At 36.5% G+C, this 18,464-nt stretch overlaps 2 protein-coding genes, 1 long non-coding RNA gene and 1 pseudogene across 4 annotated transcripts; 1 reads left to right on the top strand and 3 right to left on the bottom strand.

Annotated features, from left to right (window-relative positions):
- Positions 1 to 276: 276 nt before the first annotated feature.
- Positions 277 to 2,221, bottom strand: LOC104750295 (uncharacterized). 2 transcript variants are annotated; one of them, XR_015585456.1, is made up of 5 exons: positions 1,908 to 2,221; positions 969 to 1,115; positions 846 to 896; positions 581 to 668; positions 277 to 494 (listed from the first exon to the last, which is right to left on the bottom strand). It is a non-coding gene; the product is annotated as an uncharacterized LOC104750295 (long non-coding RNA). The 2 variants fall into 2 exon arrangements; XR_015585457.1 differs by having other exon boundaries at positions 596 to 668; positions 1,908 to 2,204.
- An 8,136-nt stretch (positions 2,222 to 10,357) lies between these two features.
- Positions 10,358 to 12,323, bottom strand: LOC104750296 (uncharacterized). Its single transcript, XM_010472073.3, has 7 exons — positions 12,194 to 12,323; positions 11,681 to 11,919; positions 11,376 to 11,579; positions 11,196 to 11,288; positions 11,015 to 11,116; positions 10,599 to 10,895; positions 10,358 to 10,510 (listed from the first exon to the last, which is right to left on the bottom strand). Exons 1-7 carry the CDS (start codon positions 12,315 to 12,317, stop codon positions 10,358 to 10,360), a joined length of 1,212 nt encoding a protein of 403 aa, XP_010470375.2. The 5' UTR covers positions 12,318 to 12,323.
- An 858-nt stretch (positions 12,324 to 13,181) lies between these two features.
- On the bottom strand, positions 13,182 to 14,852 carry LOC104753548 (uncharacterized; annotated as a pseudogene).
- Positions 14,853 to 15,001: 149 nt separating this feature from the next.
- LOC104753549 (uncharacterized) lies at positions 15,002 to 17,586 on the top strand. The gene is made up of 2 exons (XM_019237742.1): positions 15,002 to 15,134; positions 16,706 to 17,586. The coding sequence occupies exons 1-2, from the start codon at positions 15,002 to 15,004 to the stop codon at positions 17,584 to 17,586; spliced, it is 1,014 nt and encodes a 337-aa protein (XP_019093287.1).
- The last annotated feature ends 878 nt before the right edge of the window (positions 17,587 to 18,464 follow it).

Here is an 18,464-nt window from a genome sequence, read left to right as displayed (position 1 = left end):
AAATAACTTTATAAAGCAAATATCAAAAAAAAAATTAAGTTAAAATCATTTTCATTCCAGAGTTCAAAGAAAAAGATCAAGAAACAAAGAATGGTTTGATGTTCAAGATTCTAGAGTTTAAAATGATTGATTGGAATTTCGAGAGCTTGTTCTACAGCAAGTTCACATCCTTATTCAAGCTAAACATCCTTATTCAAGCTAAGGGCAACCCCAATGGGGAGATATATTTTTGGACCTCTTAAAATTTTTAATTAATATAATTATATACTCTTAGTAGAATAAGAACTTTGGGAATCTTAGATAATTTTTTCCCTCCAACGGTGGATTTTAATTTTGAGTCTCTTAACAAGGGAAAAAACATAAGAAAGAACAAACACAGAGTGTAAAAGAAGAGTTAGGAGGAAAAACAAAACCCTTGAAGACGTTAGAAGAAGCAAAGCGTGTCCTTGTCTCCTTGAGACATCACCCTCATCGATAAAAAGATCAACCATAACCTGAAATAACAGAGAAACAAGTAAATCACATGTAATTAGGAAAATCAGGGAGTAAATAAAAGAAGAGTTCAGAGGAAGAACATAACCCTTGAAGATGTTACCACAGAGAAGAAGCGAAGCGTGTCCTTGTCTCCTTGAGACATCTCCCTTATCGATAAAAGCATCAACCATAACCTGAAATAACAGAGAAACAAGTAAATCACGTGAACAAACATTTTCCAACGCATGAACTGTTATCTAGTAAAGAGCAATGAAAAGCAACGAGCAACTCTAGCGCTCACATTTGGAAGTTAAAAGGTAAATTTAACTGGAAACCATGCATAGAATTAATGAGCCGAAATAACTACCTACCTTTATATCTGCTTTGCTTGAAGGTGTCAGTTCACCATATAACTTCACATGCTAGAGGTGGATAACAAACAGAAGATAAGCATTAGTTTCATGACTAAAGTGACCCTCAAAGATAAATATTACCTGAAATGAAGCTTCCCTGCAATTCTCCCTTTTCTCTGTCCAACATATTTAAAACCAAGAATAAGACAAGCAAAATCGAGTTTATGAAAGGGTTATGGAGACCACATGGATGGGGGAACTGTGATAAGCTGTCCACAAATATAATGGCTGCAACATAAAACAGAAGAAAAATAAAAGTTAGAATTGAGACGGATACAAACTGGCAGTAGGAAGAACGGTTTTGGAAACCTAAGTAAACAGGTTGAAACAAAACTGTAGACTTGGTTAACAAAACTCCCGATGCACAAATACATGGAAACCTAAGCAAACAGGTTGAAACAAAACCTCTAATTTCATCATCAAAAAATATGAATTCATATAGAAAGAGAAAACACCATGCCAAGCAGAAGTGATGAGCCTTTAAACAATAGAAAAATTGCAGACCAGAAAATCAGAAAATCAAAAAGAGAAAGGGGAGAAAAACTAATCAAATCTCCAAGGACAAGGGAAGAAACCACCAAGGAGGTTACAAAGAAGACTGTAGATTAAAAGCCATCCTTCGCAAAAATAAATCAAAAGAGAACTAGCCTCCTCTATATCCTCACTAGGAAGATCAACAACATTACCTGAAACATCTAATAACAAGCCAAATCATGTTGAAAAATCCCCGATGGCCCAGTTCAAAATTCAGGAAGCCAAGAGATAAGAACAAACACTAGGCAAAAGGACAAGACATTTACAAAATCAATACACAAGAAAATTAACTGGAGGAAACAAAATCGAACAACATAGGCACTGAACGTGATCCAACACACAAGAAAACTAAAACCTTGATGAAGTACCAGAGCTAAAGGTAAAAAATTTGATAGCAATTCGATTACACTTATCTTGAATGCAATCCTCACTAGCAAGAACAGTCTCAACAAAACATTAACTAGTTAGGCTAATCAATCATCTTACAGAATTAGGCTTTCGTTCTGCTTCGTAGCCATGCTTCTTCTACCGCAGATTTGAGAGAAGAAGAAGAAGAAGAGAAATCTCCTCCGCTTCAGAACCCCTCCGATCCCAATCTCCTCTGATTCCATAGCGTTTGATTCCTTCTCCTTCCTTTGTCAATTCTGGACTTCGATCGAGAGAGAAAGAGAGCGATAGGCAAAAAAGAAAAAAATTGATCCGTCGCCTTAACTTTTTTTTCCTACTTCTATTTTTTCTTCGGCCAACCAATATGTACGTAACACGTATGGGCTTTTATTTCATAAACGGCTATGCTAAACAAGAGACTCTCTTATATTTTTTTTCCTTTTATCTGATTTATTTTTTTCTTCTTATCTATTAAAACCTTACATGTACCTTAAACACTAAAACCCTTGTAGAGCCCAGGTAATGGCAGCAACTAGGGTTTCTCCTTAGGAGTTTGTGACGGTAATTCCTATTTCGATTCTTAAGATCCTAGAGTTCAATCCGTGATTAGACTTCTTTCTGTTGCGGCTCAATAGGTCCTGCTGGCCTCAAGTGTTCTTTTTTACTTTATTTTGGTTGCTTTTGGAAGAATCTAATTAAATCTGGTTCGAAGCTTGCGATAATGAATCGACCAAGAAAGAAGAAAGAGCTCTAGCTAATGGAGGAGCTAAGAGAGCGTAACTTACTCCATACTGAGGAGCTAGTGGAAGTCCCAGATCTGGAAAATAGAGATTTGATTGAGGAAAACTCGATGAGCGTTATTGTCAAGTGTCTGAATCCCTCGGCACACAAAGTTGGTGCTTTAGTAAAAGCCCTTCCATCAATCTGGGGTCTTGATGATAGAGTTAAAGGTCGAGGTGTCAGAGATAACAAGGTTCAGTTTATCTTTGAATCGGAGGGAGACTTGTATCATGTTTTATTTTGTGGACCTTGGTTCGTCAACGGCTGGATAGTTTCTCTAGATCAGTGGAAACCTAATCCTGGCCCAGACTTTCTCAATCGAATCCTTTTCTGGGTTCGTATCAGGAATATTCCTATTCACCTTCTTAAGAAACAAGCAGTGGAAAGCATCATCGAGCCAAAAGATCAGATAGAAGCTGTTGAGCTCCATGCGAAAACTCATCTTCTATTGAGTATGTAAGGGCAAGGGCTTGGTTCAAAGCTGATGAGCCACTAGATATTGTCAAGAATGTCAAGTTTTCATCTGGAGAAGTAATTAAAGTGGAGATTGAGTATTAGAAATTGCTGAAAGTGTGCTTCTCCTGCATGAGACTTACTCATGATCAATCTTCTTGCCCATCGGAGATTACACAACGATCTGCTCATAAGAGAGGTGTCAAGAAGGATATGCACAAGGGACTTGGTCGGTCAAAAAGAAAAGGGAAGAGCATAATCTTGGAGGAAGATCAGGAGCAGCAACATACTTCACGAAGATCCTTGGAATCCCAATCTGAGCAATCTGAGCCTCCTACGCAGAAAAAGCAGATCCAAGACTGTCTACAATGGCCCAAGAAAACTTCCCAAGGGAATAGAACTAGGCCAATCCAGGAATGGCGTCCAAAGGAACTTGTGATAGGCAATGAATTACAAGGAGCCTCTAAAGGTGATTTTTCAAAAAGCTCCAGAGAATCCACATGTACACCTTCAAAGCGAAGGAGGCTGAGTAACAGTGGAGGCAGGCAAGCAAAAAAAGCTAGGATTGAACAAGCTGAAATCCATCAGTGTTTGAAAGACTTGGTACCAAAGATGATACCCTAGCAAGCTCGAGTCAGAACGGTTCATCAGGAGGTAATAAAAAGTCTGCACCATCTGTCTTTGAAAGGCTAAGCTCTCATGCCTCGAGCTCCAATCTTGGAATAGTAGGCTCTACTTCTTATGTTGATCATTCTGCTCCAGTAGCAGCTCGTTTGACGAATCATTCTGTCTCTATGGCAGCTAAGTCTCCAGATTACCTTCACTCTATATCTGTTGGTAAACGTGGAGCAAATTTGAAAGAAGGGTTGATGATTAATTCCAACCCTTCGAAATCAATATGAGAATATTGAGCTAGAACTGTCAGGAGGTGGGGAATACCCCTACAGTTCGACACTTGAGGGAAATACGAGGTCGGTATTTCCCAGAGGTCACATTCCTCTGTGAGACCAAAAAAAGGAGAGATTATTTGGAGAATGTTGTGAATCACTTGGGGTACTTTGATCTTCACACAGTGGAACCAATAGGAAAAAGTGGAGGATTAGCCCTAATGTGGAAGGAGTCAGTTTCAGTGAAGATTTTGCAGTCGGATAAGCAGCTTATTGATACAATTGTCTCTTGGCAGGGAAAGGAGTTTTTCCTGACATGTGTTTATGGGGAACCGATACAGAGTGAAAGAGGAGCTTTGTGGGAGAGGCTCTCTCGGATTGGAGTGCACCAAAGGGACCCTTGGATATTAACTGGAGACTTCAATGAGCTGGTAGACCCATCGGAAAAAATAGGAGGCCCAACCAGGAAAGATGATTCTTGTGAGTCTTTTAGACAAATGCTTCGAGCTTGTGGTGTGTGGGAAGTCCAGCACAAAGGTTATCAATATTCTTGGTATGGTAATCGGAATGATGAGTTAGTGCAATGTCGACTGGATCGTACCGTAGCTAATCAATTCTTGATGGAGCTATTCCCTCAAGCACAAGCGATTTATTTAAGGAAGGTTAGCTCTGATCATAGTCCCTTGATTACATGTATGATGGGAGAACACTTTAAGAAATGGGCTTCTTTCAAGTATGATCAAAGATGGAAATCCAGAGAAGGTTTTAAGGAGCTCATTTCAGATTTCTGGAAAAGAGAGGGAGATATTATTCAGGGTACAATGATGGAGAAACTAGCAGAGTGTAGAAAGGTTATCTCTAGATGGAAGAGAGATAATCAACCTAACTCTACCAAGAGGATCCAAGATCTACACGGTCAAATCGACCTTGCCACGAGACAAGTGCCCTTTAGTCATGACGAGCTCTCTAGACTCAAAATGGAACTAAACCAGGAATATCGGAATGAAGAACAGTTCTGAAAAGATAAGAGCAGACTCACCTGGCTCAACAATGGTGATAGAAATACCAGGTTCTTTCACGCAGCAACCAAAAACCAACGAGCTCAAAACAGAATTCGATGCCTGATGGACGAGGAAGGAAAATAATGGTATGCGGACACTGATTTGGGAATGCTTGCTGAGCATTACTTCCGGTTGCTATTCACTTCAGAGGATGTTGGTCTTCAGATCTGCGATAAGATTGGTGAAGGTAACACCATCTCTCTACTCCAAAACGATCAGCTTTTACAACCCGTAACAATGGAAGAAGTTAGAAAGGTGGTTTTCCAGATAAATCCGAATAAGAGCCCTGGCCCCGATGGTTTAACAAGGCATTTTTATCAACAATTCTGGGATGTGTTAGGGGTTCAGATTGTGGAGCTGGTTCAGGATTTCTTCAGAACAGGATCCATAGACAGAGAGATGAATAAAACCAACATTTGCCTCATCCCTAAGAAGCTCAAGTCAGTGAAACTATCTGAGTATCGACCAATTAGCTTGAGTAATGTGATCTACAAGATTATAGCTAAGGTGTTGGCTAACAGACTCAAGAAGGTTCTGCCAGGCATTGTGTCGGATACTCAAGCAACTTTTATTCAAGGAAGGCTAATCTCTGATAATATACTGGTGGCGCATGAACTCCTACATGCTCTCAATTCTAATTACAAGTGTTCAGAGGACTTCCTAGCGATTAAGACAGACATTTCAAAAGCTTTTGATAGAGTCGAATGGCAATTTCTACAGGACTCGCTGACACTGTTGGGCTTCTCAGACAAATGGGTTTCTCTTATTATGGGTTGTGTGACGTCTGTCAACTATCAAGTTCTCATTAATGGAACACCATATGGAGAGATTAATCCGACGAGGGGATTGAGGCAGGGTGACCCGCTTTCACCGTACCTTTTTGTTCTATGCACTGAAATGCTTGTTCGTATGTTACAAAAGGCAGAGAATGATGGGAGGATCTCTGGTTTGAAAGTAGCAAGAGGCGCCCCCCCTGTATCCCATCTTTTGTTTGCTGATGATAGCATTTTCTACTGTCAACATAAGGATGAGGAGCTTCAATGTTTAATGGGGATGCTTGAGGAATATAGTTTAGCCTCTGGACAGCGGATCAACTACCAGAAGTCTAGTATCTACTTTGGGAAGAAAGTACCGGAAATTAGGAGGCCTTGGATCAAAAACCTTACTGGAATAAAGGAAGAAGGTGGTGATGGCTTCTATCTTGGTCTACCTGAAGCATTTAGTGGTTCAAAGGTTACTATTCTGGCATTCCTGAAAGATTGACTCCAGCAGAAGGTAAATGGATGGCACTCAAACTTTCTATCATTTGGTGGTAAAGAGATTATGTTGAAGTCGGTTGCATTGGCATTGCCTACCCACACGATGGCCTGTTTTAAGCTTCCGAAATTGGTATGTCAACAATTAATTTCAGTAATGGCTGACTTTTGGTGGACTAACAAGCAGAACTCAAAAAGACTGCACTGGAAGGCTTGGGACAAATTAAGTATACCTAAACAGCAAGGAGGCCTGGGATTCAAAGATATTGAGGCTTTTAATATTGCCTTGCTAGGAAAGCAGCTTTGGAGAATGCTTACCAGACATGATACATTGATGGCCAGAGTTTTTAAGAGTCGTTACTTTAGTAAAACGAATCCCCTTCAAGGAAAATTGGTTTCCAGACCTTCTTATGCGTGGCTCAGTATATTTGAAGCCCAAGAACTAATGAAACAAGGTGTGAGACGAGTAATTGGCAATGGGGAATCAACTGATATTTGGAATGATCCATGGCTCAATACAAAACCTGCAATATGTCTACAAAAAGTAAATCAGGTTCCATCTCATTTGTACTCTCATGTGTCCTCTTTAGCTCAAGTAAGCGATTTAATGAGTGATGATAGAAGAGATTGGAGGAGAGATATTCTGGAAACTGTTTGCTCGGAGGAAGATAGGCGGTTGATTAAGGATTTAAGGCCGGGGGGTGCAAGAAGTAAGGATGGTTATACTTGGGATTATGCTAGGACTGGGCATTACTCTGTCAAATCTGGATATTGGGTTCTCACTCAGATCATCATTCCAAGGAAACGACCCCAAATAGTGGATCAACCAAGCCTAAATCCGCTCATTCATCAGGTCTGGAAAACAGAGACGAGTCCTAAAATTTAACATTTTTTGTGGAAATGCCTGACTAATTGCATATCAGTTGCTAAGAACTTATCCTCTCGACATTTGTCTAGAGATAGTAGTTGTGCAAGGTGTCCCTGTGCAGAAGAAACAGTTAATCACCTACTCTTTCAATGCACCTATGCACGTCAGTTTTGGGCTCTCTCCCCTATTCCGGCTCCACCAGGTGGTAATTGGAGTAACTCTATTTATGAAAACATGTTCCATGTCCTGAATATAAAGTCCCAAGTCCCTCAGTTAGATGGTCTTGATTTGACTATCCCGTGGTTACTGTGGCGAATCTGGAAGTCTAGAAATGCTTTCATTTTCCAATGGAAGGACTTCAATGCAATGGATACAGTGAACAAAGCGCATGAAGAAGCTACGGAATGGAGTCAGAGAAAGGGACTTGATGACTTGGCTGGAGCCAATACTATTACTCGACATCTTTTAGATGAAAGATTGGTTTGGCGTCCTCCTCCAGATCATTGGGTTAAGTGTAATACTGATGGAGCTTGGACTGGTGAAGGCAATCCAAGTGGAACAGGCTGGGTCCTCCGTGACAAGGGATGAAGGGTTTTATGGTTAGGCGCACAAGCTGTTCAGAGAGCAAGATCAGTACTGGAAGTGGAATTGGAGGCTTTGAGGCAAGCGATACGATCGATGATCCGATTGAACTACAACAGAGTTATTTTTGAATCGGATTCATTGGGGGCAGTTAACTTAATCAACCAAGATGAATTATGGCCGGCCTATGCTCCTTCACTTCAAGATATAAAAGCTTTGTTGCATAACTTTCAGGAGTATAAAATCTCTTTTGTTTATAGAGTTTGTAATGGTGTAAAGATAGAATAGCGAAGAAGTCTCTTTCTTTTCAGAATTATGACCCTAAGTTATATTCTATTGAGCCAAATTGGGTTAAATCTCTTGTAAGAGTGGATAAACCAAGTGTAAACTGATTTGGATAATGAAAGTTGATGTTGAGCCAAAAAAAAAAAAAAACCTCACCTAGAACTCCCCGTTGGAGATAACCTAAGGCCTACAACTACAGTCAAACCAACAACTTTCAACAAGCGTTTATAGAGTTTTACTATTATTGATATTTTATAATCTTTACTATTAATACATTTTAAACTTTGCATAGAATTTATATATTATTACTATTTAAAACTTTTATAAATTTTAAAATATACAAAATATTTGAAACTTTATAAAAGTTTAAATATTGAAAATTTAAAATATTCCTCATATTTGGTTAATTATTAGTTCATCAAAAGAACTAGATTATACCAAATAAATTTTCAAAATTTGAACGTTTCATAAGTTAAAATTCTTACTCATTGGATCTGGAATCATTTCAGAGGTTTTTTTTATAATAGACTCTCAATCTTTGTCCAAAAGTTTTAACCGATGTGCGACATAATTGAGCAATATATCTCTGCTTTCAAAAATTTGAATTACACTTACTTATAAAGTTTTTTTACATTTTTTATTAATTTCATGTTAGTTATATGATAATTCCAAATAATTTAAAAATAAATCACACAAAGATGATTAAAAAAATCATAATTTTAAGTCTTAATTTATTTTCTAAATATTATAACTAAAAACTACTTTTTTTTTTCTTTTTCAAATTAGACAAATGTATGTTCAATGCTTGATAGCTGAATATATTGGTGAGTGATCAATGCTTGGTGAATGATCATGTTGTGTGATCAATGCTTGGTAGCTTTAGATTGTTTACATCAAACTTAATGACTATTTATTGTTTGTATTTTCTGTGATCAATGCTTGGTAGTTTAAGATTAGGTAAGACTTAATGACTATGTTAAATGATTTCTATATATAATACTGCTTTTGTATCAGAATACATGATGTTTTAGGATTTTTTTTTGTATAAAAAAGAATGATTTTCTTAGTGTATTTAATGCATTTTTTTATCAAATAATTATTTAATGCTTTTACTTTTACAATACATAACTATTAAATGTATATATGCAAATTTTCAATTAAATGACCAGGTCAAAGCTAAATTAATATTCACCTTCTACTCTCACTATCTAATACCAACGTGTGTTGTTTTTATTTATTCCCTTTTCCTAAAAATGAAACAAGAAAAAAACATGGAGAATAAAATAGAAGAAAATCATAGAGAAGAAGGTGAATACTACTTAGCAGAAGAAATTTAGTTTTAGCTTTAAATTTGAAAATTTTAAACAAATTTTCGTTTTTAAAAGCAACTCATTAAAATTGTAAATTTAATTTAAATGTTTTTGAGGAGTAATATGTAGAAGAAATGTGAAAAGACCCTATAAATAATTATTAGACATTTAATATATTAGTGGTTACAATTGTTGGGGAAAAGTCACACTACAAAAAAAAAAGGTCAGTTTGTATCATTTATTTTGAATATTTGCATTACTTATAATTGATGCAAAAGAATTTTTCATCGTTTATTTAAATGATATAAAATGGGGTGATGCAAATAATTGACATCGTTTCATTAGTAACTGATGCAATTATCTATAATATTTGCATCGTTTGTTTTAAATGATGTTAATTTTGTGTCAATTACAAAATATGATGCTAGTATTTGTAACGTTTTAACAAATGATGTTATTTTTTCCATCATTTCTATATAATTGATATTAAAATTAGTGTCGATTTTCAGAACTGATTTCAATATTTGTATCATATATAGCAAATGATTTAAATAAGTGTATCATTTACAATAACTGATTGGAAACATAGTATCACTTTTACATAAATGATGTTATTTTTATCTCAGTTTTTATTAATGATTCTGGCTATAGCATCACTTTTAAAAATTGATGCGAAAATTATATTTTTAGTCATTTTTTGGTATTAATTAAAAAACATATTTTGAAATAATTTCACATCATTTGTAAAGTGAAGCAAAAATACTCACGTGTTTTATCATATTTAGTTATTATCAGTATTTTAAAATCTAAAAACATAATTAATTAAAAACGAAAAAGCATTTCTAAATTTAATTTAAAGAAATCTGAGAATGATTTACAAAATTAGTCCATAATAAACGAGCAAATTAAATACATAAAACATAAATAAATAAAAGTTGCAGGCTAAAATGTTGTGACAAACAGATGTTGATCATCGTACGTAGATGATGATGACTAGCATTTGGTTGAATGCTTAAGCATCTAGCGTTTATCATTGGCACCATCATCCAATTCCTGGAAAAAAGCATTCAATCCATTAGTTTATTATCTAAATATCTGATATCAAAGAGAGTAATATGCAAATAAATTATCCGAGGATTCGGTGGATTTGGAATGTTTACAAAGGCTGGATTTGGTATGTTCGCAAAAGCTGTTGCAAAATTTACAGCCCATGCAGTTGCCTGAATATTCAACGTAAAACATTAGTTTTATATATCTAATTTATACTAATGCAAATAAACTTACAAAACTATTGTTATATATTAATACCTGTTCGCCAGTTGAATTACCAAGTATTTGTCCAACGAATGTAGACATTGCCTTAACTTGATCTGCTAAAACTTTCAATTGTGTCCTCAGCTGGGTAACTGTTTCAGAATTCTCTATCTCTTGTGTAGTTGCAGCCGTCGAGTGTCTCACTAATTTTGAAGGTGTGGGTCCACGGCCAACACAACAAACTCGTCCTGAAGACTCTGGACCAAACACTTGAGCATATTCATCATCCAATCTAGCAGTAACATTGCTCGGGACTTGCGGATTTTGCTCCATCAACGTGGTGAGTGCCTCCTTTATAAATGATACAAGGAAAAATCCAACAGACTAAAACAACGCACCTCCAGCTTTTTTCTTAAAAGTTCACTTCGAAAAAGTATTGATCAAAATTCAAAGTGACTAATAAAACTAACCGCGCGTATTTTCGCCTCCTCAGACACAAAGGTTCCATCAGGTTTCTTGCGAGTCTCAATGAAAAATTCGGCTCGACATGGTGTTTTTCCGATCTTGACTTTCTGCAGTAAAGAGACATGCATAAACAATGTACAAAATCAATATAATAAAATAGGTTTATATCATGACTAAGTTACTCACAATCTCATTTCTTTTTCTTGAAAAACTCTTTCTTCCACATAAGTGAGGCATGGTATTGTTTTTTTGGCTCCTTGTATTCCGCTCTTGCATTTTCTGAAATCTCATACATTAAATAAAAGAATTACTTGCATTTGATATATACATAGAAGTACATATAAATATCTATCGAATAAATTATACCTTCCACTTTTCAGTGAACCTCTTGTGAACGAAATGAGACCATTGATTTTCAGGAATTTTCTCGGGTCGATTCCTCAACGTTTCAATCAGATTACTTTTTTTGTGTTCTTTCCAAAGACGTAATTTGACATCCTTGCATCGACTACCTAGTGCACTCATTACATATGCTTTTCTCATCATAGGATCATCAAATTTGAATTTGGACTGAAATGACATAACATGAAACAAGACATCAACCAAAATTTAGTATTAAAACATCGCATGATTTTAAAAAGTTATAGATAAATTAGATGCTCGATGTTTACCTGAACTAATTCCCATGCTTTTTCTTTTATATTAGAACTAACCAACCTCCAATCGGCGTAGTCAATGGGTAGCAATCGCACATCAGTGCTTAATTGACCTAACCATGATCCAAGTAAACCTCCTGAATCTCCAATTGGTTGACTTGTATCTACATCGAAATGCACAATAACTTGACTGTCTTGCAATTTCCAGACATCTCCAGATGTCATCAGTTTGCCTTCTATATTTCCATCCGTATCTTGTTGATGAACACATATATATTTGAAACCAAATTAGAGTTAGTCTATAATAAACCAAATTAACATATAAGACATTTTATTAATCTTAACAACGGTTTTGATTCGAAATGAAAGCTATGAACGAAAACAATTTAAAGGAAAGCAATCCTAACAACTGTTTTGATTTAAGATGAAAGCAATCAAATCGATTTAAAATGCAGGTCAAGGCTAGTGCAACAGTTTAAACGAAAGGAATTATTTAATGAAATTAAAGTAATCAACTTTAAATATTACCAATGACTTCTATTTTCCATTTGTAGCGTTTACATTCTGGAGCAAGTGGAGGAGGCATGTTGTAATCAGTTTCCAGCTGTGGTAAATCATCAGGTGGTTGTGTCTCTGAATCCACGAAATCCATGATCGATCCTAAACTAGGTTAAAAAATAGAAAAGAAAACAAGTTAGCACTAGAGAAACCGATTTGCAGAATATGTAAACATTAGATTTACAAAACCAGTTTACGTCACCTTCAGATTTTCTTAGATTGCCCAGCAGTTTCTCGTACTGAAATTTATTTAGTTGTAGATACTTTATAGGAAAATAATAATTTATTCCCGCGTGGGCTAAAATTAAGCGGGATCTGAAACCAAATGGATATACAGTATTATTAAGAAGTTTTGTTTTTGTGTGAGAGACAAATAAATAAAAATTCACAAAATTTAGAACGTGTGTAAGAGTTTTTGTTGTAAACTACCTAAAAGATAATCTCACACAAAAGAAAAAATAATTAGCTCACAAAATTAAGGGGAAAAAACTAGTTAATGAATAAGATTGCTTCGAATATTTATGTCACTAGATTATATTGTTTCACTGCGATTTTGTTTAGCTAGAATTTTCTAGATCATAGTACATTGTTAACCTCGACAAAGCATTTTTTTATCGACAAAGAAACACAAAAAGTCATACTGATAGTTTTTTTTTTGTTTTTGGAGAAAAAGTCATATCTATTAATAGATATGATTAATGAATAGACAAATTTTCAAATACAGTATATGTATTTATTTTTTAAAAAATTATTGTTGGAAATTAAACCAAAGAAACAATTTTTTTGGTGCGCCTCTAAAGTATTTAAGAACCATAACAAACGTACGTAAGCCTCTCAGGTGGCTGAAAATCAAATAACTTAGATAATCTGGATTTGGATGTCCTTAACTAAACAAATCTAGAAATTCTTAAAAAGTTTGTTATTGAACAATGGTTTGTACGTAACGGTGATACCTTAGCTAGCACTCGTCATCCGAGGAAGACGGCGCATCGTCTTCTAAAGTTGATGGGTCAGCTGGAGCTAGTGGTTCACTGGTGACATCATTTTCGTCAAGATCATGCTCCTCCAAAATAAAAGGAAAGCTGAGACTAGTATCGCTTAAATCCCCGTCAGAATGGTACTGGCGCGGGTCTTTCTCTTTGGTAGAACGCTTAAAGACGAGTGCAGGAGCATATTTCTTTACGGCGTGCGTCAGTTTAGTGATGATCAAAGCCTGGCATGCCAGTTTCTTCTCAAGCCGTGCTTGGTTCTTTTCCAGCTTAGTGATAGAAGAGTAGAACCACTTGTCTGTCTCGGTGCGCAGGGGAGCATTTACAGGTTGGTTAAGTGGTAGAGAGATAACCGATCTCTCACCGGAGGACTGTATGGGTTTTTTTTGCATTGACTTGCGCATCTTAGCGAAGTATTTGCTTAGCAGCAAAAGCGGTCTGTCGCTAGTAGCTATATAGAAGGAACTTGGTGAAGGCGGAAATAATGTACTGCCTGGCTTAATAGATGGAAGATGCGGGCTGGGCAACAAGAATATCTGCTCATTTTCGTAAGATGCAGTGAAGCGGTAACCAAATCGCAGAGGGTTATCAACCCATCCTCCTAAGTAATGTGTGCGCCCAAGAAAAGCAAGATCAATGCGGTTGTCCCCTTCCACAGGAGTGTGCTCTTTCAGATCAACCCCACAAGCTTCCAATATTACTGAAACAACTCCACCAATGCCAAAAACAGCTCGCTTGTTCCTGTTCTCGTAAGCATAATGCTTATATTCTACCAACTCACAAGCGAGAACTGCTCCAAGGTTTACCTTTTGCGGATCGTTGATGAATGGTGCCATCATGATATAGAACTCATCTGCTTTGACTGTGCCAGTATCTCCCCGAGAAAACATAGTGTTGGCTAACATTCGATGTGCATAACGCAAAGCAGGATGCTTGATCTGTGCTGCTTTAGAACCACCTTCATAAGCATTATGATCTGCAAATTGTGTCCATATTGGGTAAGTGCTTTTGGAGGGTGTGAATCGGATCTTCTCGTAAGAAGTGAAACCAAAGGTCCGGAATCGTAATAGAGTACTCTTTGTCACCAATGCAGAAATCTAATATCCCAGTATCTGCTTTTGGTGTCCTGGCATCCTGAAAACCAACTGTGACTGTTCCAAGAAACTCCTTAGTAAGATTTTCATAAGCATTGTACTTAAACGAAATGAACTTTCGTAATCCCCATTTTCGAAAGAGCCAGTCAACATCATCGCGAATTCCCAACGCACCAAGAGTGAAATCATCATAGTAGAGAGTCGGTACGACAACAGCTCTTTGACACGCAGCCCTATAGTTGACACCTTTAACCATCTTTGTGCCCCATTCTTTCCATGGCAGTTTTTCTTGTGGAGGTGATTCCGAAATCAGAGTTGAAACAGTTGATTTGCTTTCTTTGTTGCTTTACCTTTCGATCTGCTAGTTAAAATCGTTTTCCTTGGTTTTGATGGTGCTCTTTTGCTTCCTTTTCTTGTCGTTGGTGCTGTTTTTTTTTTTAAGTTAACAACAATTTAACTGTTTTCTTAATCTTGGTGAAAATCCTAAAACATCATGTATTCTAATACAGAGGGAGTAGTCTTCTTCTCAATCAATTGAGTCTTCATCATTCTCTCTCTTTATTTCTTGTTTCATCATTCTCTCTATGGTTCTTATTTTCTTAACGATAGTCTTCATCATTGTTCTCGTTCTTTCTTTCTTCATCATTCTCTTTATTTCTTCATTTCTTCCCTTAACAAGCACTAGAGACTAGGAAATGCATCACTCTGTAGGGGTTTTGGATCTTTTAAATAGCCAACAGTATGAGAGTTTGTCACCATCAGTTCCTATTGTTAGTTCCCAATGGAGTGAAGATCCAAGCCAAACTGAACACACACCTGAAGACATATGTAAGAGGAAGATGGAACTGGTCACCCACAAAATATTTTATGCTCATCAGTGTCTGGTTGAATACAAGCAAGGATCCAATGAATGAGAATCAGCAAAAGGTTGAAGCCTTTTGGAAACACATTGCGCAAGTCCTAAGGTTGCTGCTATGCAAAAGAGAGAGGCGGGTTACTGTAAGCAGAGGTGGAAGAAGATAAATGACTAAGGATGCAAGTTTGTTGGCTGCTAATCTTTAATTAAGGCGCAAATAAACAAAAACAGTAAAAACAATCTTCTAATTTCAGTTAAGATGTTATAAATGACTAAGTATTCATTGTAATTGCTAATCTTTGAACATAATATGCCGGTTGATTTGCATCTATAATCACGGAAACATGAAAGTATGGAACCGGAAAAAGTTATCTTTCATTATTGAAAAAACATTAATAACATCTTAACTGAAATTAGAAGATTGTTTTTACTGTTTTTGTTTATTTGCGCCTTAATTAAAGGGCATTTAAATATACGGAGGATACTATAATTTGTTATGTGAATTGATTTTGTTTTTATTTTAAATTTGTTTTCTGGGAGAATTTGTAAGATAAATTATAATGATACCTTAAATATATAGTTGTTTTGGAATAAAAAGGGAGCTTATATCATTGGTTTCAGCATATATTCTATTTATATATATCCCTTACGTTATTTGAAATTAGAAGATTTTTTTACTGTTTTGGTGTATTTGCACCTTCATTAAAGGGCATTTAAGATATACCGAAGATACGGAAATTCGTTATGTGAACCATGATTTTTTTTTTTTTAGTTTTTTTAGGATATAAATATATATCACTTATATTATTTTTGAGAAGAAATAATAAATCAATAGATATAATTGTTTGTACTTTGTTATAACTTATAACAGAATAATAACACAATTCTTACCTAATGTGTTGCGATACTTATTTGTTTTCAATATGCAGGAATATCATAGATTTGGTAATTATGTAAATATATGACAGATGTGACAAAAAAAAATTAATTGTTAAACAAATTAACATCGATTTCGTAATTACATAAACAAATTTACGGTAATATGTAGATCATGTTAATAGTTGTGCTTGATCACAAATTCAAGTTATATGGAAGTAAATAGAAATTTTTCGATTGAATTAAACATATCAATGGATTTATTAAAATCACAATTATTGTGCTTATTTTGATTTCTTAATACATCTGAAATATTTTATTCTAAATTTGTATTAGTTTCGACGTTTTCATGGCTTCTTTTGATTCTTTTTCTTGCCCTTATGAATCCGTCTCCTTTGACTAAATATTTAAACAGCTTCTTGATGTCATGAGTCTACCAATTGGTTCGTGTAGTACACCTTTTGGGATCTGTGCAAATGTAAAATATATTTTGTTAGTTAGATAGAATATAGCGTAAAAAGAAAACTTATCGAACAATCGGTTTGCAAATGGGATGAAATCCTTTACACTTTTTTTCTTCCACTGTTTTTCAAACACGTTATATTGGCACATGAATCTCATCATTTGACTTGTATTGGCTATTTCACTTTCATATGGGCACTGAAAGCTGCTCCAAAGACAAAACTCCTGCTCTCGAAAGCAGCACAAAACGCATTACCGGTGGGAGAAAACCTTCTTCACAGACAAGTGAATGATTCCGTAAAGTGTCCCTACTGTGACCAGGATGAATCAGTACTCCATCTCCTATTCAAATGCCCTTTTGCGGCTAAAACTTGGCAGCTAGCACCTACAACTACAACACTAAGTCCCCTGGCCATCATCGATGTGAAGGATGGAATTCGCCTGGCAAACTCCCTCTTGTGCCTCCCTCCGACAGGACTGAATGCTGGACCGATTTCCCCTTGGATTATTTGGACAATTTGGACAGCTCGTAACAAGCTTATATTCAACAAACAGAAAACCTCCCCAGAAGAAGCGATTTTACTCGCTCTCGTAAGGGCAAAAGAATGGCAATCAGCCCAAAGCACGTTAGAGAAGATCTGTTCGCCAACTCAACCCCTAATCAAGCCTCCGATACCAATGAACGCCCTAACCTGTTTCACAGATGCGGCTTGGAAGGATGATGGGTGTGCGGGCCTAGGCTGGGTTTTTATGAACTCACAAGAGCAAGTATCTTGTGAAGGATCATCATGTGTACTATCTGTCTCTTCTCCCTTGATGGCCGAAGCTATGGCAACACTAGCTGCGCTATGTGTTGCAGTCGAATCGGACCTCAAGACCATCCAATTTGCATCAGACTCGCAGATGCTAGTCAATGCACTCAATGGGAAGCTCTCTTCTAAGGAACTTCATGGGATTCTCTACGACATCCTTGAACTATCAGCAAATCTATCTTTCGTTTCTTACTCTTTCATTCCCAGAAACTTCAATCGGCATGCCGATGCTTTAGCTAAAGAGGCCCTTAATGGGCTGATTATTGTAACTTAAACTTTATTAAGGCCCAATGGAAAGTTTCCTTTTGTTCAAAAAAAAAAAAAAAATCTTTAGACCAATGGAGTGGTTTGGTGATGAGGTGGGTGGTGATGTATACCCTAGTGATAAGATAAATGTATGTATAGGTGTTAGTAGAGGGGATGCGTTCAATAGGCACGTGTAGGTATCATTTTAAAAAAAAATATTTAAAATAAATATAATGGCACTCATTTGTAAATAAATTGATGATTTGAGGCTTAATTTAGCCAACAAGAGGTGAATAATCCAGAATCTCTTCCTTCTTTTTCTCCTCCTATCCAAACAAGCTCATCCCCTATTCAAATAAGCTCATCACCAATCCCTCAGTTTAGTACACAATTTAGTGATGTCCAAGAGGTAGATGATCACTCAAGAGAAGCTAGACAAAGATGGACTCCCCAAGAAGATATTGTCTTGATCAAATTGCATTCTACTCTGGAGCGAGTAAAGCAGTAGCGGGTAAACCAAAGAGAGGGGTCAGTCAATGTAAGCAGAGGTGGAAAAAAATCAGTGAGAGTGTCAACAAGTTTGTAGGATGCTACAACCAAGCTTCAAGTCGGAGAAGTAGTGGCCAGTAAGCAGATGATGTTCTCCAAATGGCAAACGAGTTTTGCGTCAATGATCAGAAAGTGAAGTTCTCCCTAGAGCATGCTTGGAAGGAGCTTCGACATGAGCAGAAGTGGTGTTCCTCTAATGCTTCTAGAAGACCTGAAAACTCCAAAAGAACGAAGCTTGATGTGAGTGGCACATACTCCTCTAGTTCAAACACAACATCTCGCCTTGAAGAAGCTAATTGACGCCCTCCAGGTGTTAAGGCATCGAAAAGAAAGGCAAAGAAAATTGGTTGTGGTTCA

The sequence above is a fragment of the Camelina sativa genome, chromosome 16 (assembly GCF_030686135.1).
Source record: "Camelina sativa cultivar CO46 ecotype springtype chromosome 16, ASM3068613v1".
NCBI classification, from domain to species: domain Eukaryota; kingdom Viridiplantae; phylum Streptophyta; class Magnoliopsida; order Brassicales; family Brassicaceae; genus Camelina; species Camelina sativa.
The sequence above is the reverse complement of the archived record's forward strand: the minus strand, read 5'-3'. Positions and strand labels throughout refer to the sequence as shown.